The following is a 26,275-nucleotide window of genomic DNA, read 5'->3' as shown; positions in this document are numbered from 1 at the left end:
GTGATTGAATTAATTTACTGAGTACATACGTTTACATCTAACATCCATCCATCTACACAATCAATTTACAAAGTTAGGAACAAACATATAACCCTATACTACAGAGATGAGATAAAACATAAGATCTGACCATATTAAACACATCAATTGGAAGGGTATTTACTGTACTCCACGTTTAGAACTGAATATCAAACCTTATTAATAACCTATTATTATTACCATCAATCATCCTTCAACTGGTTATTGTTGTTTGTCCCCTAAAAGGAAGAGCAGTCGTCGCTTTATATGTACATTCCTTGTCTCTTGCTTTTCTTCCTTCCTTCCTTTTTTCTTTTTTATTAATCATTCATCTTAAATTATCACTATCAGATTGTGCCGCTTATCGGTAAACTTTTTTTCCCTGATTTGTTGATTGACTTACATAGCTCATTTTCTCTCCCTCCCCCTTTCTTTTTCATTCTTCTTAATGCCCCTCCCCTCTCAGCACCCATCAACAATTAACGGGTTGGAAAAAGAAAGATAATTTGTCCTCCCGTTTCTCAACTTGTTCGATAGATCGGGCATTATTGCTCTACTTTCTTGATCGATTATACCATTTGGACCGCAAATTGACCCCCACTGGCGCAAACGCGAAATGGCGGACGCGCCAAACAAAATCACCATCACAATATGTGGAGATGGCGGGTGTGGTATGTTGCGCAATGAATCTCATACTTCCTTTTCGGCCGCTATCTTGGAGGAGATTAGCTGCAGCATGGAAGGGTTCAATGATGGTTACTATGATGCCCAGTACACGGTTTCTGCGTCTGAGAGACATGAGGTCCCCCATGTTTGCGACCGGAATTTATATAGTCTTCAAGAATTGTTTGTCTGACTAGTATGCTACATAGGAAAGTCATCCATCACAATTCGATTAGTGCGCAGCCAATGGATTCACGAGTAAGTCTCTGTTTAATCAACATGGACGGTCTAGTGCATCAAATGGATCCATTGATCAACCGGACTGATCTCGTGCAACCTTTCCAGGTATGATCCTACTATCGGTAATCCGCCACTCTCGTCCGCCTATCCTGGATTTGACCCTTCTAACATCGATCCATTTTGTTGGGAGCTGCAGAAGATTCGTATTCGGTTACACGGACTGTCGACGGCGTTCCCTATTTCCTGGCCATCACCGATACCGCTGGCCAGGAGGAGTATCGTGGGCTCTGGGCGGCATCCAACCTGAAATCAGACGCTTTCCTTCTTGTTTACGACATCACCAACGCGTCTAGCTTAAGCGCATTGGACTACTTCATGGAGATGATCGATATTGAGGCTGAGCAACGAGTGGAAGACAACCAGCGTTTGCTGAAAGAACTCGGCGATAGTGCACAGGGCTTAGAAGTAGGCATGCCTCCCCCGGTCAAAATTATTGCAGGGAATAAATGCGACCTGAAGGAAGGTCGGGTCGTAGGTGCTAGAGAGGGCCTGGAGTATGCTCGGAAACATGGCTGTGGTTTCATGGAGACCAGTGCAAGAGAAATGGTCAACATCGAAGAAACATTTGCCCGTATGTTTCACCCCTTTCTAAATCACTTTTGGGTCGATAAACAGGGTTTGATAATTTCATAGTTTTGGTTCGTCGTGTTGTGGAGGCTCGCCAACAGCATTACCAGAATGGATCACTACCAGAAGCTGCGGGATCTTCGTCTGCAAGGAATCTTGCGGATACGGGTCAAAACAAGGATGCTGCAGCAAAATCACCTAATAATAAGAAAGGTTCACGGACTCACTGCCTATACGGAATGTCCAGTAGAAGGAAGACACCAATACCAGATCAGGAACAAGTGAATGCATCCAAGGACGCCGCATCGGGGCAGAAAACATCAAAATCGACCGTGTCGCTCTTGTTGAAGCGTTTGAGTTGCTGGTAAGCCCAAGGGTATGCCTTGTTTCCTTTTCTTTCTTTTCTTTCCTTTTCCCCCTTCTTTGTTCATATGTTCATAACCCCTCCGGTCGGCTTGCCGCATTGCTGGCCCACTACCTATGGCACAGCTTTTCATAGCTTTGATATGGATATAAGCCCTTCCCACATTTTCCTTCCCTTTCTATATCTCACAACCTTAGACATCTCACTGCCAAGATCAATAACAGTGGAACTCCGATGATAGTCAAAGTTTTGAAAGTAACGCCCGAAAATGGCAATGATGAGGTCATGTGAGATCCAACTGGACATGCGGGAGATCAACGAACAATATCTATACATTGACATGCCCATCAGTTGGTATGGCGAAAACAGACAAAATCAATTCCGGTGAATGGTGGTGAAAGCTATTCGATTAAGTGATAGTGGGACAGAGATCCCTAGCAAGGTTGTGCGATGACGCTAACGTAACACCTTGTAAGCTTGGAAGGCTTGAACATTGGAATTGCCTCAGTGGAGGTCGAGCCAAGGTCAAGCTGTGATTTGGGCTGCAAATCCAGATTCTAGAAAAGAATGTTGCTTCCTCCTACCTAAAGGACAGGAATGCAAAGAAATCAACGAATCAGATCTCATACAGCAAAAGTCCTCGGGTCATCGATCATAAAGTCAAACCCAATCTTTGATATATGCCCAAAACAATTGCGCAAGGATGAAGTCAAATCCCGGGGAAGATCTTTGAAACCGATCGCCGAGCAAACAGCGATTATGGAGATAACGTGATATTGACATGATCTCTTAAGCGTAGATTTAATTTAATTTATTTTTTGGGGGCCCAGGGAATAGGTTAGTTAGGGATCTTGATATGGATTAGTAACACATAATCATAGGGGGAAAATAGGGAGAAGTCTGCGAATCATCATCTCCGGATTTCTATATAATGATTCTCGCTTCATGTGGTAACGTCATCGACTATTATAATATGTGGATTCGGTCGTGGAACTAGAAATACGGTACACGACCCGTCAGCATGCTCTTTTCTATACTCGATTTGGGTGGATAGCATAAGTGGGATCACTAAAATAATGAAGGAAAAGAGGAAAATACCTCATCACTATGATCTGGCACGATGCAGCGTATAACAAGTGGCAATGATCATTTGGGGGTCCATCTCTGTTAAGCTTTCAGGAGAATCATCTGAGTTCCCAGGGTTGGGCTCGTGATCGTAGATGGGTACTAAATAGCCGGAGGGAGAACATTCGATGCATGGACTATTTACCACGCAAGTAAAACAAGATACGACTAAGACTAAAAAGACCAAACCCTCCGGTTTGATTGTTCGGCATGTGTTTGCCGAGTGAAGGTAGAAACGGTGATCACAGAGAAAATTGCTGTGCCGTAATGCCGTTTTATGCAAAGGTGAGATGTCATACGAAAATACATACATATATATTGCATGATATTGTAAGTATATGTATGTGCGGTGTGTTGATTTGAAGCATCAAGTACATTGAATAATGACCGTATATGCTTGATGATATTTTGACAAATTTCACCTATCTTTGATGATCTACTCCGTAAACCTCTTCCGATTTCTAAGAATTAAGGTGTTCCAAGCCAGCCATCTATCCAAGGTTGACGGAGAACGGAGGTCTCATGGTACATACTCGGATATACGGAATACGGCAATCTGAGCAAATCTCAATCCAACCTTACAAAGCTTGATGTTCAGCATTTTGGGAACAAAGTGTCAAGAATTTTTACTATTTGTTTGAGGGAAGAGAAAGAGAAAAGATGAATTTAACCACTGTTTTTTTATTTAGAATATTTTTTCTTATGTTGATTTCTTTGTTCGTGTAATCAACGCTTACTCAATCGGGCGTTATTGCTGTTTTGGGAAATTCAAACATCAGCTAGGGAAGATGGGACCTCCGAGGTCCGAGCCAAGGCCTCCGACCCCGAGTACAGGACCCAGGTCAGTCTCCCGCTTTACCCGCACTTCCGTGCTCCGTAGCCCGTATCCGGTTTAGAAACCCCCTACAGTAAGGTACGATGGGTGGTTATGTATATACTATTCAATACGCAAAGATTTTATATATGCATTACAGTAAAGGAAGTATGTCACACTCAACATGAATTGGCCCTTGTGATTTGAGAATGTCGATTGCAGCAGCTCAAGAATCATACTATAGAATAACTTGCATGAATGACCTTTTTGTTGTTTCTGGCAAGAGTAACCGTGGTCGTTACAGAGTAGTATGTATGGCGTACCAAAATTACAAGAGGTCCACTGCATAACCTATTGAACTAGGACTAGACCAATGATCGCCGACCCAAGAAACCCCATCCCATACTTTGCTCTGCATCAATAAGATGGAGGACCTGCGTTCCTTCGTCAGGCTTTAATAATATTAATTGGAATTAAGAGCTAGATCCATCGGAGAAGCAAATAAAGAAATTAAAGTGAGAGAATAAAAAAAATTAAAATAAAAAATGCAAAAGAAAAGGGAAGAGAGTAATCCCCCGTAATATTACATTACGTAGTTTGTTGCCCTTCATCATCAACCTCCAGATTAGTTAAAAAGCAAGTTCAAATCCTCCAGAGCCCATACTTTCGTTTTCTAGTCTCTCTTACTCACATACCCCTAAAGTCACTGCAACCTTCGCCCTTCCAGTTCTTGGTTACAATCACTCTGGTCATTACTCATTACATCGTCTTCTCATGCTATCGACGCCTCGCATTGGTTCTTGATTGTCCACCCGTGGGTTGTCTCAAACCTTCTACCTCTTCTCCCCGACATCGTTATATCATCGATCAACCTTAACATATCGTCGACCCCAGACTATTGCAACACCACCACGGAACAAGGACCTCCAGAACACGAGAGAAGAACAAAAAAAATAACACAGACAAAACCGACTTTTAGTTCTGGTGGTCATATTCTTTATTCCTTATTCTTTTTCTATCCTTTTTTCCCCTTTCACCCTCCAATTTATTCTTTATTGTTTTTGGACAATTCTATCCAATACCACTCTTGCTGTCTTCTACATTTTACTTTCCGTCACCACTATATCTATAAAGCTATACTACACAATGACAGCACGTCAATCATCACCTACGTCAGACAACTCTCATTCGGACAGCAATGTTCGCAAGAGGGTATGTAAGGCATGCGATCGGTGTAGACTGAAGAAATCTAAGGTAAGCAAGGTCGAGGCCCAAGCATCAGAACGATCTGATGCACTGACCGGTGCAGTGTGATGGAGGCAACCCATGTGGTCGCTGTAGGACGGACAATGCCATTTGTGTCTTTGGCGAGAGGAAGAAGGCTCATGATAAAGTATACCCTAAGGGGTGAGCTTGCACCTGGCAATGATGATTTTGTTTTGTGGTTTCTGCCCGGGGCTTTGTCGCTGACCATAAACTATTCGGGTATAGGTATGTTGAGATGCTTGAGCAACAACAGGCATGGCTAGTGTATGGGTTGCAAGAACTGTATCGACGCACCAGCGAAGGCGAGGGGTGGCCCGGGGAACCATTGAAATGCGAAGCCAATGGCCACCCTCTCACTCACGATCTGCTCACACGTCTAGGCGCTTTGGACCAGAGCAAAGGCGAGCGCTTTGAAGAGAACACCGAATCTATGCAGCAAGAACTGTGGAAGCAGAATTCGGGGCATATGCAGCGCCAGGACTCGTCAGATGGTAGCTCAGAAAGCGCGCAGTCACCCGTTCTTTCCTCCCGTTTCTCAGATGTTTTTGCGCGACAACCACTTACGCCCCCCACTTTCAGTCCCTCTTCACGACAAGGGCCTACGATCAAGACTGAGCCTCAAATGGCACCACATACGCCTAGCTTTATTCCACCGATGGCCATGCATGGGGATGTGGTCAACCCTATTGCTCTACAAGACCCACAACAATGGCCGAATAGCCTTGGGAACTTTGACGATATGGATCTAATGGCGACTACTGACTACAATCTATCTTTTGATGACCCGATCTCTTCCCCAATGTTCAATCGCCAAATCCCAATGAATTGCATATCGTATATGGACACAAAGAATGATTACGAAGACATCAGTCAATTCTTGAATGCCAATCCACCGGAGATAACGTCTACTTGAACCTTGTATATCGACGAAAATCATGGCCACTGCCTTAACAACACTTGCATACGCCTATGATGTGACGCATGTACACTATACATTTTTATTTTGCTACACCTTTTTTGTGAGGTTTGACTCGAATTGGACGGCCACGCTCTTTAGAAGACAGGGCTGAATACCTTGCCGCACACTGTACAGTCTTTTCCATCTGTTTTGAGGTTTGTTTGAGAGGGTTATCAGCGTTACATCGGAAATGCGAGAGTCCAATGCGACCCGATATAACCAGGCCCCTAGGTGTTCTGGAGTTGGTGGATAAAACATTGACTGGGTTTATGGAGCCATGGAAGGGATATTTCTCTAATTGCTTCCATTTTTTTATTCCGAGTGTTACTTTTGCGAGTGGTTGGGTATTCCGGTGTCTGGTCTAGGATGTCTTACATATCACTATATAGAACCACTGAACGGTACAATTCGGTCAATATAATTGTCGACTATTTTGTCATTGATCTGCTTGTCTTTTTAAGAAAATTAACTTCCATAGACCAGTCCAGGAACGGGTAGTGTGACGTTGAGAGTAGATGACTAATCGGCAACGGATATCACTCATGATTCATCTCCGATTCTTATCTCCGTCCCGCGCCTACTTCTTGATGACGCTCCAATTAAAAGAACATATGGGCAAAAGAAAAAAAGAAAAAAATTCTAGAAGGCCAGTGAACGAAGTAATTGGCGGATCTGATCTTTGGATATAGTCGTTTGAGATGATTGACAATGATAGCAAATGATGAGAGGACTTGGCATCCACAAACCCAGGTAAATATGGCATTCCCTTTACTGTTACTACTTCCAGTAGGACTACTACGGAGTATGAAGGGCGGTTGGATCATCGAGAACTATGAGGAGGGTCAGAGCCCCACCCGTAGACCCTCCGGGGCGGTGCCAGTCCAGCCCAACCGAACTTGTGGAATGTTCGTCCCATAAAAAAGTTTCTTTTTTTTGCCCCTCTTGATATAATTCCGCTCTAAGATAATTCCGTAGCCGTCAAAACCCGAAAGGCCGAGCCAATTACTGACACCCTTTTTTCTTTGGCTTTTTTTACAATACATACATACGGAGTATTCTTAGCTTCCCCCAAATGCTGGTCTAGGTTGGTTGGGATTAAATCCTTTTGTTCCTCCGTATTCCGGCGCAATCAACATAAGTTAAAACTTGTTCAGGTCTATCTATTTAATCTATTTATTTCCTAGTCTTATCCAACGGCTTTTTTTTTTGGTTTGTTTTCGTCTTCTTTCTTTTCTTTTCTTTTCTTTTCTTTACGAGGACACGTGCTACTCGCGTTTGTAATAATTAATCATCGATGTATCGGGTCAGGTAAGGTTGACATATTTAGGAATAACTACTAATCCAGGCCCTTCTTTGCCCATAGAAACATCTGTGTCACAATGTAGTAATGCTAATGTCATCTTGACTGACGGCCGATTAATAATCGCCGTCATTATGCTTAGTTACTCTTCTCGTTCTCGGTGGCTTAATTGTGGCTCTACATCTGGATCCTTATGCAGACCAACCAGTGAGAAGCAATCCTTGACATCAAATACGATGCAGATGTAAAGTAATTACTAAACGTGAGGATACTTTACATTGGTGCAGGTGGGGGGCGAGGTGTTAGTAGAAAGAAGAAAAAATTAGGCATATGTAATCAGAAGACTTGAGTTTCATCCGAGTGCTGGAGAGTAATAGGATACCGAATAGGGAGGCTCTCTGCATCATGGATTCGGTATCGGCACGTCCGCTCCCGAGGGCACCGATAGATCCGTTCGATCGGTACGTCTATGTTCCGAGACTCTGAATTGTTAATCAGGGGGCTAGATGACCCATTTAAACATAATAATTACTGTACTCCTTACAAATGTCCCGAAACAGAAGTCGTATTCGGGTGAGTATGTTTGAGGTGTTTCATTATTAATTATCGCGTTTTATTAGTACATACCCTAAAAACTGGGGTATTAATTTATTACATGGTTCGATACGGAAGCCTGGGTTTTTTAGGCACTAAATAAATGGCCTTGAGGCCGATCCTGCGAATCTATTATCATAGTTCGAATATCACGTATCTTCCAACTACAGCATCAGAGAGATAAATCTCCGTTGCTAAGATAGAAAAGAGAGTTTGAATAGCACAACATGTGTTAGTACATTATGACACAAGCTAGCTCGGCGATTTTCACTGGTGATTTCCATATTCTACATCACTAAAGATTCACCCAGGAATAGTAAGCGGATCGTAGAGTGCTTTATCGAGTCTAGTTGAGTCTACCTGCGACTGCAGAGCCTCACCCTGCACTCTTATCTGATTCTGAAGACCTATGTGTAATAAATACATCTGGACACTAGTAGACAGGCTGCAGCAAATTCTCCGGAATATTGCCGCAAGGGAAGCTTAGCTTGGCAGGTACACTGCAAATCAGCAAACCGCCGTGGTAGATCGGGCATATGCTGGCAAATTATTATCCCTCGGTTAATATATCAAGGCCATTCATGTCGGATCATTATGGCGTCGTAAACGGGCTGCGGATAGGATATTAGCCTAAAGGCCTTTTTGCGGGGTATGAAGTAGTGCCCCTCATTTATATCGATTTCTCCGCCCTGTTGCACCGATCAACTCACGCAATTAGCTGCTTTCTTCTGAAGCATCTTCAAGAGGCTCTGGTTAGGGCAATCAAAGCAGTTAAAATGATCAATGATTCGTCAGTTAAGTTCACATCCTTGGGTGCAATCATCCAAGAGCTCAATGTGGATGGTCAAAATATCGTCCTAGGGTTTACCAAAAAGGAACTGTACGAGAAATACAACACCCCTTGGTTTGGAGCGACCATTGGTCGCGTAGCCAACAGGATCAAGGACGCCAGAATTCAAAGCCTCAATGACCAAGAATATGAGCTTGAGAAGAATAATGATCCCAACGCGCTGCATGGAGGCAGCCGTGGATGGGGCAGACGGGACTTTGAGGGCCCGACTATACTGCATCGGAACGGGAAAAACACCTTACTTTATACATATACAAGTTCTCACCTTGAAGGGGGATACCCTGGTACGGTAGAGGTCAAGGTCTTCTATACGACGAGTGAGGAAAACAACTGTTCGGTGCTTACAATCGAGTATGAAGTCGAGTTGGTGGGTGATGAGTGTAACGAGACGGTTGTCAACGTGACCAACCACAGGTACGTACTGGGTGCAGTCCCACCTAGCGCGATTTACGCTGGCTCAAAGAATTGATGAATCAGTTGCTGATGATCTAATAGTTACTTCAACCTCAACGGCGGCGAGACCGTCGATGGCACTTCGGCTAAACTCTTTACCCAACAATACCTGCCGCTCGACAACACCGGCATCCCGTTTGGCAGCATTGAACAACATCCCAGTAAAGTCACTGAGCCTTTCACGATCGGGCCAAACAAAGAAGCTTTTGACGACGTCTTTGTGATGGATCGAGACGTCGCCAGGATTCCATTGGATACGCGCGAGAGACCGCTCCAGCTGCTAGCTGAGTTTCACCACCCAGAATCGCGAATCAACCTGCAGGTTCACAGCACGGAGCCCGCGTTTCAGTTCTACACGGGCCAAGGTACGAACGTGCCGGCAGTTGACGGCAACCCGAGTCGAGGTCCATTCTCCGGCTTCTGCATTGAACCTAGTCGCTTTGTCAATGCGATCAACAAATCGGATTGGCGGCACATGGTTGTTTTGAAGAAAGGCGATAGGTACGGAAGCAAGATCGTGTATAAGACCTGGAAAGACCCGCAATAAATTGCCAACTCCAGGACTGTGTCATAACACCAGTTAAGGGCCCTTTGCAAAATCATTCGATTGTCACATGATGTGCCAATTACCCATATCACACGTGAAATGCATCTATCCTCAAATTCCATACGTTCCACAGTAATATATTACGGGACATTGACTAAAAAAGGCCTCGGTATTAAGTCGGGAAAGTGATCCATACACACATACAAGTATTATTTATTTCCCTCTTGGTTCCCAAGGTCAAGTTTGTCAGCAGAACAGAGTAACTATTTCACAAGCGAGTGGGCCACCCAAAATGAATGGGCCACCACCACCGATTCCTGCCCGCAGGCGAGATATTAGGGCCTTTATCAACAAAACAATAGCATTTCTATATAAAAACTAATTAGGAACCCGATTAGGACATTGCAATCGCTTATGTCCTAGAATATGACAACCACTGCAGCGCGGAGGCGCTCGTACGTGTGACCCAACTGCAAATAGCGCTGGATCTATAGATATAGTATCCTGCGCTTCATGAATCTTATTCTCATGCTGGAATCGCTCTAAACCTTCCTGAATAGTAAAACCTCTGCAGTAGCTAGCTGTCTAGTAGAGCGCTTTTATTTTTAAAGCTGCTTCTCATTAAAAGCACATAGTTTGTGTATTTCTTCACGTGTAAGAATCACTTCATTTAAGGCCAGTTCATGACCTTTAATAATCTTGTCTAATCGCGATGCTAGTAAAGATGAAGGGCTCTGTATATGCTCACATACATGCTCTTTGAGTAGCTTTTTCACTGTAGATGCCTGCTTTTCTAGCTGTCTAGTTGTATATGGCGTTTTAGGTGCTGAGTTGGTAGATTGACTGCCTGGTGGCATAGGGGCTTTTAGTTGAATATTCCACTCCTCCAATACTCTTTCTGGATTAAATGGAACCAGTCCAGCTCCCATAAAGCTATTCTGGATAGTTTCTGCTTTAAAAGCAGCTGTACAAGCTGCAGGGATGACCTTTAGAAAGTCAAGCTTGTCAATATAATTATAGCCTAAATGTATTATCTTTTACACTAAAGCTCTATACATATCTTTCAGAGATTTAAAGCAGCCTATATCTAGAGGCTGTAGTTATGCAAAGAATGCACAGTACCAAGGGCATGGCGCACCTAATAGGAGCGATAGTTATAGGAAAAAGATTGAGATCAGGGTATGGAGTATGTACGTATAGACATACATTGAAAAGAAAAAGAAAAGGAAAAACATAACACTGGCTTTCACTCCTCCTAGCATGATACATAGCATAGGACTAGGTAATCAAGGTGTATTTCTATAATACCGTATAATAGGTTACTCAAAAAAAATCAATTCAAATTACCATAACCATTGGATAGAGTATATACTGTACTGTACATACTGTGCTCTGCTCTGTAGACCCGGAATGGACAACAAACTTAGCGACGAAAGCTTTGACAATCGTCCGAGCTGTGGGGCAGCATAGTACAGTACAATACTGCAAAAAATAATAAGAGGTATGTACATATCTTCAAGGAAAAATACCCTCCAGCCCCGTGGACTCCGGGGCTATCTAAAAGTAGATGGCCGGCTCACATCCTTCCCTTGCCCGAAGGAAGCGAGTACGAAGCAGGCACCAGCACTCTGGCATAAGTATCAAGTACAGCAAGCATGGATATTGGTTTACCCCGCACTCTTCTATTCCATACGAAGTAGATACGAAGGGAATGTGTACTGTAAGGACTCTCCATGTCCGTATGTACGTACATATGTACATATGTACACCCATTCCCTTCGCCAGATGCATAAGTTTGTATTCTTGTTGCCTACAGGCGGGTCAGTGCGACTCCACACCCTCTTAGCCTTGCGTTGGGTTGACATTCCTGACTAATATTGGAAGATGGAACTGCCCAGCACATCATGAAATAAGGAGTCACTTGAAGGTGGGCTGTGTTATTAAGTGGGGAGGGGGCTGCTCCCTTTGTCTAGTATTAGTATACGAAATACGTCGTGGTGGCTTAAAGTTTGGTGTTTGAAGCCAATCATTGTCACGTGGTTTTCGTAGGTTAGATTTATCCAAAGACAACGTCTGGCATATAGAGAAACAGTACCTACGTGGATTTGGTTCTCAATAGGGTAAGTATAGATAGATATATGGACCGTGAACGGATGGAGGAAGGAAACTGATTATCTGGAAAGAGGTACATACTGCCTTTTAATTCTTGATAGCCACAGCAGCCATCTTATATCTTAATTTAACCAAATATACAGTAAGAATAATATTATTCCTGTCTGTATACCTGCGCATTCTTCTAATACACTCCAGCCTTTAGATGTAGGCTGTTTTCGGTCTCTAAAAGGCGCGTACAGCACCTTAGTGCAGCATAAAATATGCTTAGGGATTAATCATATTAATAAGCTTGATTTTCTGAAGATCTTTCCAGAAGCTTGCAAAAGCGCTTTTACGGCAGAAAATATTTAGAATAGCTTTACAGGCACTGGTCTTGTTTCATTTGATCCTGATAGAGTGCTTAGCAAATTGGATATCCAACTAAAGACTCCTACACCACCAGGCAGTCAGTCAATCAATTTAGCACCTAAGACACTATACACCACTAGGCAACTAGAAAGGCAGGCATCTGCAGCAAGAAAACTGCTTAGGAAACATACTCAAAGTCCTTTATCTTCACTAGAAAACCGCTTAGACAAGCTTATTAAAGGTCATGAATTACATCTTAATAAGCTTGTTCTTGCACGTGAAGAAATACGCAAATTATGTGCTGATAATGAATGGCAAAGCCAAAAGCGGAAGCGTTCTAATAGACAGCTAGCTATTGCAGAGGGATTAACTATAGAGAAAGGCCTAGAGCGATTTCAGTGCGAGAACGAGGTTTATAAAGCTCAAGATACGCTTCCTATAGATCCAGCGCTTTCTACAGCTGGGCCGCGCGTACGAGCGCCCCCACAGTGTTCTAATTGTCATATTCGGGGATATACTAGAGTTAGATGTCCTTATCCACTTAGTAATTAGTTTCTATATAGAAATGCAATCATTTTGTTGATAAAGGTCCTTATATATGGCCCGCGGGCAGGAATTGGAGTGGAGGTGGCCGCTCGCTAGTGAAATACGTTACATAGCAAACAGATAGGAAAGGCGCAACATTCACGTGATTAAACCGGAACTTCCCGATAACCTGCCCCGCGCGGGGTTGATATTAATTCCCCCTCATTTCCACCCTTTTGTTTCAACAAACGTTCATTTCCAGAACGGGGCAGACAAAGCAATGGCTTCCGTTTATGGAGATCTCCATCACTTATTACCGGGCAACTACAAACGCTTGGTCACCTCCTGGCTAGAGGAGGACTGCCCCAGTTTTGACTATGGTGGATTCGTCGTCGGGGAGTCAGATGGTGAGGCAAGGTTGTTGGGGAAATCCCAGGTAACTCTCGTTGTTATCTCTCTGTGGGAAATGAGTGATTATCTAACTCGCGGGCTACTTACTCATCCTTGTGGGCTAACCCATCCATCCTATCCATAGGGAATAGTTGCAGGTGTTCCATTTTTTGATGAAGTTTTTGCCCAATTAGGATGCATGTGAGTCAAATCTATATGGCCGGTAGCTCTGACCCCATATTATAAGACCAGTTTCTAAACGAAATTTTTTAAAAAAAGAGTGGAATGGCACGTCCAAGAAGGCGAATCTATCGAGCCCATCAGACATTGCGCTACCGTTCGCGGGCCAATCCGCAAGATCCTCCTCGGAGAGCGTGTCGCCCTCAATATTCTCGCCCGGTGCTCTGGCATCGCAACCAAAAGTGCCTCGTTAGTAGCTGCTCTTCGTGCCCACGGCTGGGGTGGGACACTCGCTGGTACTCGTAAGACCACACCTGGATTTCGTGTGGTTGAGAAATATGGTATCCTTGTTGGAGGTGCTGATCCGCACCGGCACGATCTCAGTTCGATGACGATGCTCAAAGATAATCATGTCTGGGCTTGTGCAAATAACAGGGCAGCTAAGGATGGCGGCGCTTCCGCTTCGACCGAGTCCATCGCCGCTGCTATACCTCGGGCGGTTAACGCAGCTAAGATGGCTGGTGGCTTTGCGACCAAGGTTGAAGTTGAATGCCGGTGTGTCGAGGAGGCAAATGCAGCAATTGAGGCCGGTGCGGATATTATAATGCTGGATAATTTCACCCCGGACGGTGTTCGTGAAGCAGCTAGGAACCTGAAGCAAAATTGGGCCGGCAAGAAACAATCGTTCCTCATTGAAGTAAGTGGTGGGCTGAACGAGACCAATGCTGCTTCTTACGCCTGCTCGGACGTCGACATCATCTCCACTAGTTCGATCCATCAGGGCACCAGCATCGTCGACTTTTCTCTCAAGGTTGCGCTGCGGTGATATCCTATGGTTGAGGATCTGATACGCGGTAACAGGGCCGAGTCACAACGCCATTTGTAGATTTATATGAAAATTTTATGTATGAATACCTATCAGCCCCGCAATGCAACATGATGATCGTGCAGAGTATGTTCGATTACGCTCATTATATATTGTATCGCTCATGGTATGGAGAACCTCTGGTTTACATTCACTCCCGCCTGGCCATGGTGTAGCTCTGATCAAATCCTTTAAACTGAGTATTAAGAGCATTTTAACCTTCTAAACTCCATACAATACCAAACCGAGTTGAGCAATTTCCATGAACACCAGGACTGGCTGTGATTGTTACCATGAAACGGATAGATATGTCAGAAGCAAAGAGAAGTGAAAGCCAACAGCGATGGGTATATAAGTAAGGTATGCAGGAATGACCTCGCAGAGGACCGGAACAAACATAAAGCGCACCGATTGGTCCAGTCAGACTGGAAGGCCAAAATCGCTTGATACGTAAAACGAGACGCGGATCAAGTCAGAACAGAAAAATGAATCCGGGAAGAATGCGGGGAGAGGGGCTTGGTTTAAACCTCTATGTCGACACAAATCCCTTCTCCATCACTCGAGCTTGGATCATCATCCCTGCGATGACCGTAACCTTTATCGGAGCCATGGTCAGATCCTTGAATCCTTGGGTTTTGAACTCGAGCTTGACCAACGTCATTATCGACAGTGATGTACGTCAGCCTGTCCTTGCCCACAAGTCCCCTTTCCTCTAATTGAGCTCGGAGCCTTTCATTGTCAGCATCTCGCTCCTCAAGTCGCTTGCGAGCCCCAATACGATCTAACAGACGTGCCTCACGTTCTTGCTTTAGTCTCCTTTCCATTTCATGTAAGCGCTGTCTCCATTTTTCGATAGTCCCTGGGTCAGCCACAGCGTGTCGTGCACGAGCGCTATGCACCATAGCTCCAGCGCCGTCGGCAAGTGTCGTGGTTGATGAGACATGGGATGGTTGAGGTATGCCACTAGTTGAACTCCGCGTCAGGCCACGGGAATTATGGGGCTTCTCAACCATTGAATTGTGACGAACCAAAGAAGTTGGATCTATGTCTGCCCCAGGGTCTATGCGTGGGGAGCTTGGTCCCATGCCAGCAGGACCGCGGCTGCGTGAGTGAGATTGTAGTAGGTTTAGTTCAGCTTTCAACAACCGGTTCTCTCCTCGAAGCCTGGCCATTTCTGGTGACAGACCAGCTTGGCCTAGCTTATGCTGTTGGGCACGCATATTCATCATCGACTCTTCTAAGCGATCAAGCTTTTTGATGCGTAAGCTCAAGGTGTGCTCAACGGCCTGATATTGCTTGGTTAGGTCACGCTCGACACCCTTAATGCGATTTTTGAAGCCTGAGATCACATTCTCCAGTGTCTTGACGGCAAGCAAGAGGTTGCGGCTGAAGCCTGGCCAGAAAAGGATGTTTCCTATGACCTCTTGACTCGGCAGGTTACCGTTGATTAAACTGTTGGAGTGCGCCCAGTCCGGCCCACACATGGCTGACAAACGCTTCCAGATGGTTAGAAGCATCGTATTCCTCTCGCTGAGTTGGTCCTTGAATTGCTGCTCGAGATTCGTAAACCGCTTGCGATCTTGGATGCGAGCGTTTTCTAACTCCGTGATACGTGAATTATTTTGGGTGATGGTTCGCGAAGCTTGATGGTGAGATTTAAGCGCCTGCTCAAACGACTGCTTATCTGCTCGACGAGAATGTCGCTCGCGTTCAAGAAGTTCGGCTAGCTTTCGAGATTCCAGCCCATGACTTTCGAGAAGAGCATCGCGGTTTCGCAATAGCGACTCCGTCTCGTCCAGCTTAGAGCGAGTATTTTCAAGCTCCCAGGCAGTCGACTCAAGATTCTTTTGCAACTCCATGATCTTTGAAATCAAGCTGGAGCGACTGCCAGTCAGATCACCTAAGGTCTCGCGAAGGTTGTTTTCGAGATCCATCAGCCGTTTTCTCCATGTATTGGTTTCAATCTCTTGAGCCGATAGACTCTTTTTGGCTTTACGAGCTTCCTCCTTAGCAGCAGACGCTTCACGGTTCAACTCGTTGACGATCCGCTGGACCTCCTGCTTCTCCTTGCTTCCTACGACCTCTCGCTGATGCCTCTCTTCTGCTAGCCGATTTTCTAATTCACTGGCCTTGTCTTTCTCACTTTGAAGGCTCATCTTGTATGTTTTGAGCTCTGACTCCAGATCGCCAATCTTGATCTTATCACCATCCTGCTCTTCTCGCAAAAAAGCGATCTCGTTCTGACTCGACTCAATTTGGACTATCAACCGCTGAACCTTTGTGTTTGCTTCGAAGAGGCTCTTTTCAAGGGATTCCGTCTCTCGGTTACAATCCTCAAGTTCCTGCTGGACAGCTTTATATCGTTGCATGTTGTTTTGTGCGTCTTCTTCTAGCCGAATGATGCCTTCGCTAGCTGAGCGCATTTCTGCTTGCAGCGCCCGAAGATTGTCGTCTTGGATTTTCAGTTCCTCTCCTAGTCGTTGGCACTCTTCGGTCTTCTGGTCAAGCTCCTCTCCAAGGGCATCCAACTCATCTTGGGCTTCAGCCCTCAAGTCCTGAAAAGCTGCATTATGTTCATCCGCCATTAGCAGTGCTCGGTCACGTTCCTGTTCTAGGTTCTGCATGTCTTGTTGTAGCTTTTGCATTTCCTCCTCGGCTTGATCCATGTCAGCTTGATACGCCTTATCGAAAGCCTCGATCTCTTTGCCACGCTCCTGGTATGACTTGTCAAGTGTCTCTAGCTCTTTCTTGTACTCTTCCAGCTCCCTCTTATACTCCTCCAGCTCCGCTCGAACAGCTTGGTTGTCGAGCTTTAGTGTAGAAACTTGGTCTCGCAACTGACCGTTCCGGACCTCCAGGTCTTCACGTTCCGCATCGTCGCTTGGGTATGGAGCAGTCCCGTCACTCGCTCTAGAGGAAGGTCTACCATGAGCTCGAGATGCGGAACGGTCGAAAATGCTATCTCCGGCGATAGACCGCCCACCGTCGGGCCTCTGACCGAGCTTCAGCTCTTCAATTTCTTGATAGAGACGTTCCTTTTCTCTATTTCGAGATGTAAGCATTGAAGTCTGGGCACTGACTTCTTTCCTCAACTCTGCATTCTCTTGTTTCAGGAGTTCCAGTTCCATCACAAACGTTGAACTGGAGGAACTACCGGGGTTTGCATTGCGACTAAATTCTCTATCGGAGGCTGCAGAGTATGAATTCATCGACCCCATCCGGTCACGTTGTGCTGGTCTTGCGGAGACTATGATCGAGTTCATTTCACTCTTTAGACGTAATGCCTCATCTCGTAGCCTTTTGTTTTCTTCCTCTGCCTGCTCACGAGCAGCCGTTTCTGCTTCGAGCATGTCTTTCCACATGTCCTAGTTTTTAATTCAGCACAAGGGTAACTAAAAAACCGGAGATGTTCTGGACTCACTCTCTCCTCCCTTGCCCCTACATCCGAACCCATCGGCCGTCCATCATTAAGTGATTTGAGAATTTCTGCTAGTATCCTTTTCTCGCTTTCCCTGGCAATGCTTTCAGACCTCAGTCTCTCGATCTCGAGCTCATAACTATCCACCCTCTCCCGCAGAAATAGTATCTCTTCTTCCTGCGCTGGGTCACGACCATCGTCTTCGGATCCTTCGGGATCATGATTGACCATAGATTCCTTGTCAGACTGCTGGTCCTTGAGCTGCTTCTCTAGATCGCGGATTTTCCTTTTCAGGGTTTGGTTGTCTTTCTGCAGCTTCAATTTATCCGACTTGAGCTCAACATTTTCGGATATCATTTCCTTAATCCCTTCCTCTGAGCGACGATTCAGTGCTTCATTGAGAAAATGGATTCTCATCTTCAAATCAAAATTCTCTTTAGACAGACGATCAATGGTGCTGCTCTGCTCCTTGAGGGTCATGGACCGACCACTCCTGGCAAAGGCTGGAGTGGCACCTGCACGCTTGTCCGGTGATAGCCCGCGGCTGGCGTAGTCTTCTCTGAATTGCTTTACAAATGTGCTTGGTACCTGAACATCTTTGACACGCTCTGCAATGGCCGTGTCTGTGGGAAAACTGTTATCTTGAGGTCTCGCTTTTGGTGTCATTGGTCCGGTAGTATCTTCGGTCACGGGCTGATGTTGAATTTGCCCATGCTCTTGCTGGGATGATCCGGGGCGTGACTGCGAGGGTGCTTCCTCTTCATTCAGTGTATGTAAGCCGCCCTCCGTAGTACTGCTAGGATTTTTCTTATCAAGGAGATTCTCATCGCTATACCCAGATATACCGGAAGCCATACTTCCTAAGCTCACTGATCTAGCCAGGTTGTTACGATGCCCATGTTGGACAGCGCCAGTGGCGCCTGGCACCGCGCCTCCCGACTGGAGCGCGTAGTCAGCGCCCAATGTTGCATCGCTATTTGTCATTTCTGTATTGTTGCTTGTCACCGAGGAATACGAGAGACGGTGAGCTGACTGGCGACTGTTCAGATATTTCGGTCTATTCCCTCTACGGTTGCTTGTGCGCGAGGCCGCCTCCGTATCATTGCTAATATTGCCACCGAAGAGTCTTGATTGTGAGGGTGATAGGCTTCGCGAAGTTGTGCGTAGGTCCTGACGAGCTGGTTGTTTGGGTTGATCGAGATCGAATGCATGTAGTCTATCGGTTGAGTCTTGGGGAAACTGACTAGACTTATGGGCGCCCTCAGATATGGAATGGTGATCCCGGTTAACAGTCCTAGCTGCTGCCGCTGCGGCGGGCGATGACTGCAACCCTAGATCCGTCGTATTGTTCTCATATCGCTCGGAGGGAGCGGCGGGTGTAGCCTCTAAGTCTACAGTCGTGACGTCTTCGGGCCTTGAACTAGGGGTTTGTGGTATTGGAACGCCCTCATAAGTTGATGTAAGATCCCGACTTGAGTCATCCCGTACCACAAAGGACGACTGGGTATGATCTGGCTTGTCGGATCCCGGCGCATGCTCATCAACCCCAACCAGATAGGTATCGTCGGCACGCGAGTGTTGGTTCATTGCTGCGACGTGGATTGTTGAGGGCTCCGGTAAAAAGCTTGACTCCATATCCATTAATTTCCTTCGCATTTCCTTCTCCTCCATTAAGGTCTGGTTATCCATGCGTTCATGGTCACCATCATCGCTGGACAAGAGTAAAAGGCTGCTATCATCGTTATCGGGTAAGGGAGGTAGGCTCAGGGAAGCATTCGAGTCATCAAGTTCCGGCTGTTCAGCTGTGGATGTAAATTGGCCATCTCGTTTCGCGTCGGCTGTAGTTCCATCTTGCGTGTGATGAGCTCCACTAGTGGTGTCCGAGATTTTTAGGGAATAGCTTCCCCGCGCAACCGTCTCCATCAAGTCGGTAGCGTGGAACTTGTCCTCTAGGGACGAAAGTTCGTATCCAGTATCCAAGCTACTTGGAATGGGTGAGGAAGATGACCGCGGAAGCGCGGGTTCGAACGCATTGAGGGTCTTGAATGAAGGGGATAGCAGTTGGGCGGATCCCGTCGACATGGTGACCGAGAGACTAGGCACCGTGTCGATTTTCTCCACTTCCACTTTGAACCTTGAGATCTTAATGGCGGAGGTCTGACTCTACCTACCCACTTGGCACGGTAGCTTTACCGCGAATCATCAACTAAGTTTAGACTTGCGTCTGGCCCAGGATTGGCTCAATGCTGATCTCGTCTGTCTCTCTCTCTCTTTTTGTACCCCTTCAATGATTCTCGGAGGTTTTAGGCTCCTCTCTCTGAAAACGAGACAAAAATCGATGACTGTGGCGAAATGATGTCTCTGAGAGAAATGACCAGTGGGGCCTTCAAATTCTCCGTATTTGTTTACTTCGGGCCGACCAATGGTCACCTGCCACAACTTTCCCAAATAGGAAACACCGCTAAGAAGCCCTGAGGTCAAAGTTGTTTGTCTACACTGGAAGTTCCACGCGGCCCAAATTATATTATATGGTTGTATCAAGAATATCCATACCAACAGACGCTCGTAGTACCCATAACGTTATCCTCGTCGCATTGCAAAAGGGATGGAGAAAATGCGCAAAGTACAGGAAAGTGAGGTAAAGTTGACGAAAAGGAAATATGAACAAGTGCTTTATTAGACAGGTCTAATAGAGGATGCGAAGAGTATATTCAATCATTGCAAAATCGCACGCAAAAAATCCCCCCATAAAAAAGCGGCCATAACTGGTTCAGCTCCCGGGTCCCTGAAGTCAGATTTAGATGACTCGTTGACTTTATTCTAGAGGATTGCTCCCGTCACGGGATGCATAAATTTTGTTCTTCAGGCCAAGCGCTCCTTGTAAAGAATCAATGTACGTACGGAACTTGACGATTTCTCGGAGCAAGTACGATGATTTGCGCTCCCAATTAGCCATTGACTTTGTGGCATTGGGATGTCGAGGGGAAAAGGCCAGGACCATGGCCGGTCGGAGCTCATTATGCCGCTGTAACTCATCCTCAACATTCTTAACGTACGCCTGCAAAGCCTTCAGCTGATCGGCTTCAGGTAAATTTGAAGCGACCATGCTCTGCTGAGGCGGAACCCAGTCACTGATGTGTACCCGGTCGGCCGGGAGTCGAGGGCGTACACCGCCCTGTTGGTCAACAGAGCTGCGGATGGAACTTTGAATGCTAGGCCGTGCCCCAGAGGAGGATGGAGGCGACCTGTTGTTCTCCGCCGTTATCAGGGCACTGTTGATGACTGCATCGCTCCAACCGTATTCCATATTGCTGACTCCACCAACCAAAGGCTCTTTGGATAATCTCGCACTCCAGTAGTTAGCCGTAGAAACGAACTCGCGGACAATCTCCGGAGTACCAGCCTGGAAGAGGTGTACTGCACCAGTAGGTAGGCTCAAAGCCCAGACGTGAGGGCGAGACTTGGAGTACCCCGGTGGTGGAAGTGCGCTTGCAATTGTTTGGCGTAGGAGGAACTTCCATATCTCCTCGGCATTCTCTGTCCAGTTCCCTCCTCCCACCACCACCCCGACATGCGGGTGAGTTTTAGGCTTTTGCCGAACCGACTTAGTTGAAGAATTGAATGAAAATAATCGCATCCAGCCTTGTTGTATGACAGCGAAGCATTCACTCCAATTTCGGTCCTTAGCTCTCTTGTCGACTGAATCTAAGTGGTGTTTATGCTTTAAGCTCCCTTCTTTGGCCCAAGGGGCACCAGCGAGTTGAAGAGTCTCGTCTTCCAGAAGCGGTGCAGTTCCCTCAATCTCTTCGTTAATCGCGATGGAATGAGCAGCATCCTCTCGGATTATCGCTTGACTTAGTGCATTAGCGAATCCGATAGATTGCTGATAGTCACCGCGCATGTAGTCTGACCCGAAAGAGTCTACTGACACAGATGTCAGCTTTCCTAAAGACTGTTTACTCCAAGTACTAGACGCAGATGGGCTCCAGAAAGACGACTGCTCATCTAGGCTAGTCCGGCTGGAACCCATGGCGGAAGGCGGATATAATCTCGCCCGTGAACGGTTTTTGGAAGACCAGCGCGCGGTTCCGTAGCGAGAATCAGCAGAGCGGCCGCGTGGGTATATGTCGGAGCCGCTCCTGCTCACGGTACTAGGGCTCCTACGCAAACCACCCGGGTTGGGAGACAATAAGTTGTTCGATAAAGCCCGAGGCGTCTCCTTCTCTGTTTGAGCACCATGCAGTGGGAGTCTCTGCTTCTGAATCGAAGTATAAAAATCTCTAAGAACAGTCTCAACTTGCTGCTCCCAGGCCCTTATGGTCCCATTAAATGGCATATTCACCAATGGGCCCGTGTCTGTATCGGGATCACCCGCCAGTTTAACAGAGAGATCAGTTCGAGAAAGTCGATTCACGAGCTTTGCTGGCGTATTTGCGGGCTTGTCCGTAGTCGGGGCCGTACGATCGGACTCATCCATAGGAGATGTCAGAGATTCCCGTGTCGAAAACTTCGATTTATTATAAATCGAATGAACAGTCTCGAACCCATCCGGGGCTGCATCGACGGCTACTCGATGTATAGTGGGCATTGTGTTCCGAACAAATTGGTTTTTGGTCATCTTCTGTTCGATATCGGCAAGGTGAAGGTCGGTGTTCAAGAGAAGAAGAGAGTAACATATAGTGTGCACAACATCTAAGGAAATGATGAGTATACAACTTAAACGTATGAGAAAACCAACCAAGAATATAAGTGTAGACAAACCTGAGGCTTTGAAGCCATGGTTGGGATTGCACTCGCACCATCGCATAGAAAAAGCATCCAGAACCCGATCAACCTGCTGTGTCTCTCCCTTCAATATCAATCGAGTACATAGACTTCGGAGTGCTGCCAGGATATTCATATTAGACCAATCAAAAAAATCCATGTATGCCTTCCGAATTGTGGCGCGTTCGGGGTCACCAAGCCATGCAGCAGCCGGCTCATTTCCTACAACTTGATCCTGGCTGTCGTAGAGCCTTTGCGCCTGTTCTTTGTCCAACCCTTCCGGTTGGTCTCCTATACCGGCACCAGGACAATCGGCCTTGCTTTCCGGCGATTCAATGGACTTCGACTCCACTGGTGAAACCACAGTCGTGTTAGAAGCCGTGTAGTAAGTAGAAATGTTCCACGTTGACGCTTTCAAAGAGCCATTCGTAACCACAGGAAGAGGCAACGTCTGGTTAGACTCATCTTCATGATTGGATAGCTTGGGTCTGCTCTTGCGCTTGATCTCTTCGGATTCCTCTGGATTGAACAGGCGTGCTTCCTCTGGACTTTCGATAGGCGATGCACTCTTTTGGGAGAAACGCTCAGCTACAGGCGATAGTGACGGAGCGGCAAGGTCCTGGGGTGTCAGCCTGGTCCGTATACCGCTCGCCCGGTCACTCTCCAGTTCAGGCGCACTCTGGCGTGAATCTATACAATCTCTAGAACCCGGCTCCTGTGGATCGGTTGAAGAAGTGGAATCCATCTGGATGGATTTGGGAATATCTTCGTCTTCACTGTTGCTTCCCCGAAACGAGGTATCACGTGCAGTGCTAGAGAAAGTTGGGGGATAAAGACTGTATTTGGGTTTCGGTGTAGCATGAAGAATTTCCTTTGGTTTCCTCGTAGGTAAGTCAACTCTTTTGTTCTCTAGATTATCTGTGTTTGTGCTTTGGCTGCGGGATTCGATGGGGGGTACCAGCTCTGAAGCGCCAGCGTCTGCAATATACGGATTCATCACCTTCCGCAAGCTGCTGACGGGGCTGGGTTGTGGCTTCGTCATTTCCTGTGGTTTGGAACCAGATTCTGGGGGGATTAATACAGGAGGTGGAATAATCTCAGTCACCGATCTCCTCCGCCGGCGGAAGAAAGAAGATTTCTTGTTCACCACTTGATGAGCTCCTTGGCGGACCGTATTAGCACCCGCCGTGCTGCTCTTCAGCGGAAGTCGCCGGTCCTTGAGATTCGTATGAGAACCATTAAAATCTCTCGGGTCATTTTCTTGGGCGAATGAAGGATCGCCTTGGTTGTTCTCCGGTGTAGGATGTTTGGACGACCCGAACACGCGGCGGAAAAATCCCGGACGTTCCTTGGCGGTCGGGGCTGGGTCCGAGGACATTGGGAAAATAGGTTTGTTGAATGATATCGTAGGGCTTGGGGCAGGAGGGTCAAGCGAGGCTGCCGGTATAGCTGGAGGTTCTAAAATAGGTGCACCAAGATGTGCTATATCATTTTCACGGCTGCTAGTAGCCGCCGTACCCTTCGTTCGTGCCGACTTCACGCTGTTCCTTCGAGAGGCCGCCGGTGTGCGCGAAGACTGAAGACTTAAAGTTCCGGGATATTCGCCTTGTGACGAAGCTTGGTACTTCCTTGGTCCGCCTGGAATACTGGGTGTCGGGGCCGCATCGGCTCCGTCAATCGACAACGGGTCATAATCAGAAGACTTTGCTGCAAATGGGATGAATGGGTGTCTTGAACCAAAGTCGAAGCTTGCAGAACGTCGCTCGGTTGTCGGGTCGGCTTGATGATTCCCATGAAGGGGTGGGCCAAAATCCATGTGAGAAGAGGAACTCCCCTTGCTGCCTTGTATTGTTCCAGAAATATTACCTCCCGAGTTCAAACGATAATCGTATAGTTGACCGCGCGAACTGGGACCTTCCGGGCTGCGAGCACTACCAAATCTTCTCAGGTTGGGGTTATAATTAGAGCTGCTAGTACTCCGACGAGCCCTTCCCGGTTGAGCCACATAGCGGCCAGCCGCATCGTCCGCGTTATAGTCTACTTCTGAAGACAAAGACGACGAAAATGTATGGCCGCGATAACGACGCTGGGTCATAGAATCTGGCGAACAGCGGCCATATAGGTCGGTCTCGAAAACAGAATTGAACAGACGGTAGTCATCTAGTAAGGACGCATTTGAAGATGCAAATTGATCTAGCGAAAGGAGCATATTATCGACAATGGAAGTGCGAGCCGCATGTTTGGGCGACAAAGACAGGTCATGGGGATCGCGCTCATCAATAGAGTCTATGGCGTTACTTGTGTTATCGCCAGCGTTATAATCATCCAGGAAGGTTTCGCGCCCTGACGGCCGTGATTGATTTGTCTTTTTCGCAACTCTGCAGTTGGGTGCCGCTACAAGGGGCGTGCTCGGTGGGGAATTATTACTTGTATGCATCTCTGGATGTTGCTGAGACATTCTGAGGCTATCTGATTGCGCGAATAAGCTCGCTGAGAGAGAAGCTCGTGATTCTGATGACACTTAAGCAGCGAAGCAATTGACCTAGGAATTTTCGGCGCGATGTCTGTAGGTAGATGTGCCGTCTACCTGCTCTTATAGGTTGATCTCCAATGATACAAAGTCACTGGCTCTTTTTTTCCCTGCCCAGTTCTCTGTTTCTTTGTTTTTTCCCTTACCCCTGTTCCCCTGTAAGAGGGGATCGATTGATTTCCTGTTGGTGGACTGCACGGCTAAACGCAAAACAGAGGGTGGTATGTATGGGTCATTTGTCGGTCATTGCGTAGGGGAGACGACAGATGTAAGGAAACTGTAGTCAAGGAATATGACAATCAATCGGGTATTGAGAGACGGTCTATATCAACGGTGTAAGTAACTGTCAGTTTCATGTCGTAGGCCAGAATCGCAAGGTATAGATGGGCAGAAGGAGCATACTAGGAGGGGATTCAAGGCTCAAAAGGTAGGCGGAGATGAGTTAGGCAAGGTGCCACAGGAACTGTGGATATAGTGGAGAGTGATTTTGGTTCCTTAAAGGGAAGCAGAGATAGAAATAGAATTGCTACTTACCATCCAGGTGAATGGTAAACGGTGGATGGTAACGAAAAGGATTAAAGGGAGCGATGATGAACCGCTACATCCCCCAGAAAGTTGACAGGGAGGGTGGGAAAGAATGGATGGGTATACGGAGTAATAATGCATGATCAATTCTCAAAACCGAACGAAGACATTGAGACAGGAAGTGTTGTACTAGTCAGTACTAGTGCCGATGGTCAGGGGCATCGGGCGTCTTGGCTAGAACCACTCTCTTGCAGGGTTATGTACCGTTTAAATGTTTCCCAAAGGGGAGAGAACTTATACCTTGTTGGGCTCAAGCCACTTGGTGTCAGAGAATGTGTACCTTCCATGTATCAAAAATCTTAATCTTCTTCTTCTCTTCTTTGCTCTTTCTTCTCAGAAAAACATCTCCCTTCTCGAAATGTTGTCGGTTACACCACTAATTCACTAAATATCTACTTAGCTAATGGACTAGCTCAACTCATGGCACTGACTAATAAATAATGCCTTAGTTAAATAACTAACGTAATTCCCAACCGAGCGCCGCACCCGACCGAGCGCCGCACCTCATATAAAATTCTGCCCGTGGCTGAACTATTAGTGCCTTTATCAACAAAACAATTATATTTCTATATAAAAGCGAATTAGGACATTAATTAGGACATTATCTGCGAGTATGCTCTAGAATATGACAATCACTACAGCGCGGGGGCGCTCATACGCGCGGCCTAATTGGAGATAGCTCTTGATCTATAAGTATAGTATCTTGAGCTTCTTTAACCTCATTTTCATGCTGTAT

The 26,275-nt window shown here is 46.4% G+C and overlaps 6 protein-coding genes across 6 annotated transcripts; 4 read left to right on the top strand and 2 right to left on the bottom strand.

The window, feature by feature from the left end:
- The first annotated feature begins 512 nt into the window (after positions 1-512).
- On the top strand, positions 513-2,319 carry BDW43DRAFT_223616 (putative RAS small monomeric GTPase). Its single transcript, XM_032039432.1, has 6 exons — positions 513-689; positions 891-939; positions 1,027-1,043; positions 1,118-1,552; positions 1,615-1,924; positions 2,137-2,319. The coding sequence occupies exons 1-5, from the start codon at positions 635-637 to the stop codon at positions 1,914-1,916; spliced, it is 858 nt and encodes a 285-aa protein (XP_031903585.1). The 5' UTR covers positions 513-634; the 3' UTR covers positions 1,917-1,924; positions 2,137-2,319.
- Positions 2,320-4,405: 2,086 nt separating this feature from the next.
- BDW43DRAFT_223468 (Zn(II)2Cys6 transcription factor domain-containing protein) lies at positions 4,406-6,154 on the top strand. The gene is made up of 3 exons (XM_032039431.1): positions 4,406-5,105; positions 5,161-5,258; positions 5,343-6,154. The coding sequence occupies exons 1-3, from the start codon at positions 4,998-5,000 to the stop codon at positions 6,028-6,030; spliced, it is 894 nt and encodes a 297-aa protein (XP_031903584.1). The 5' UTR covers positions 4,406-4,997; the 3' UTR covers positions 6,031-6,154.
- Positions 6,155-8,408: 2,254 nt separating this feature from the next.
- Positions 8,409-10,224, top strand: BDW43DRAFT_265858 (aldose epimerase family protein). Its single transcript, XM_032040818.1, has 2 exons — positions 8,409-9,233; positions 9,315-10,224. Exons 1-2 carry the CDS (start codon positions 8,746-8,748, stop codon positions 9,817-9,819), a joined length of 993 nt encoding a protein of 330 aa, XP_031903583.1. The 5' UTR covers positions 8,409-8,745; the 3' UTR covers positions 9,820-10,224.
- A 2,739-nt stretch (positions 10,225-12,963) lies between these two features.
- BDW43DRAFT_265855 (nicotinate-nucleotide diphosphorylase (carboxylating)) lies at positions 12,964-14,527 on the top strand. The gene is made up of 3 exons (XM_032040817.1): positions 12,964-13,243; positions 13,343-13,398; positions 13,477-14,527. The coding sequence occupies exons 1-3, from the start codon at positions 13,088-13,090 to the stop codon at positions 14,201-14,203; spliced, it is 939 nt and encodes a 312-aa protein (XP_031903582.1). The 5' UTR covers positions 12,964-13,087; the 3' UTR covers positions 14,204-14,527.
- BDW43DRAFT_265853 (putative anucleate primary sterigmata (ApsB)) lies at positions 14,506-20,016 on the bottom strand. The gene is made up of 2 exons (XM_032040816.1): positions 17,664-20,016; positions 14,506-17,607 (listed from the first exon to the last, which is right to left on the bottom strand). The coding sequence occupies exons 1-2, from the start codon at positions 19,740-19,742 to the stop codon at positions 14,764-14,766; spliced, it is 4,923 nt and encodes a 1,640-aa protein (XP_031903581.1). The 5' UTR covers positions 19,743-20,016; the 3' UTR covers positions 14,506-14,763.
- A 459-nt stretch (positions 20,017-20,475) lies between these two features.
- On the bottom strand, positions 20,476-24,882 carry BDW43DRAFT_297788 (Sec7 domain protein; the record flags this gene model as incomplete). The annotated part of the gene is made up of 3 exons (XM_032044453.1): positions 20,476-22,352; positions 22,422-24,721; positions 24,773-24,882. The coding sequence occupies 3 exons, from the start codon at positions 24,880-24,882 to the stop codon at positions 20,476-20,478; spliced, it is 4,287 nt and encodes a 1,428-aa protein (XP_031903580.1).
- Positions 24,883-26,275: the final 1,393 nt, after the last annotated feature.

The sequence above is a fragment of the Aspergillus alliaceus genome (assembly GCF_009176365.1).
Source record: "Aspergillus alliaceus strain CBS 536.65 unplaced genomic scaffold BDW43scaffold_7, whole genome shotgun sequence".
Classification (NCBI taxonomy): domain Eukaryota; kingdom Fungi; phylum Ascomycota; class Eurotiomycetes; order Eurotiales; family Aspergillaceae; genus Aspergillus; species Aspergillus alliaceus.
This window is presented reverse-complemented; position numbering and strand designations above follow the sequence as displayed.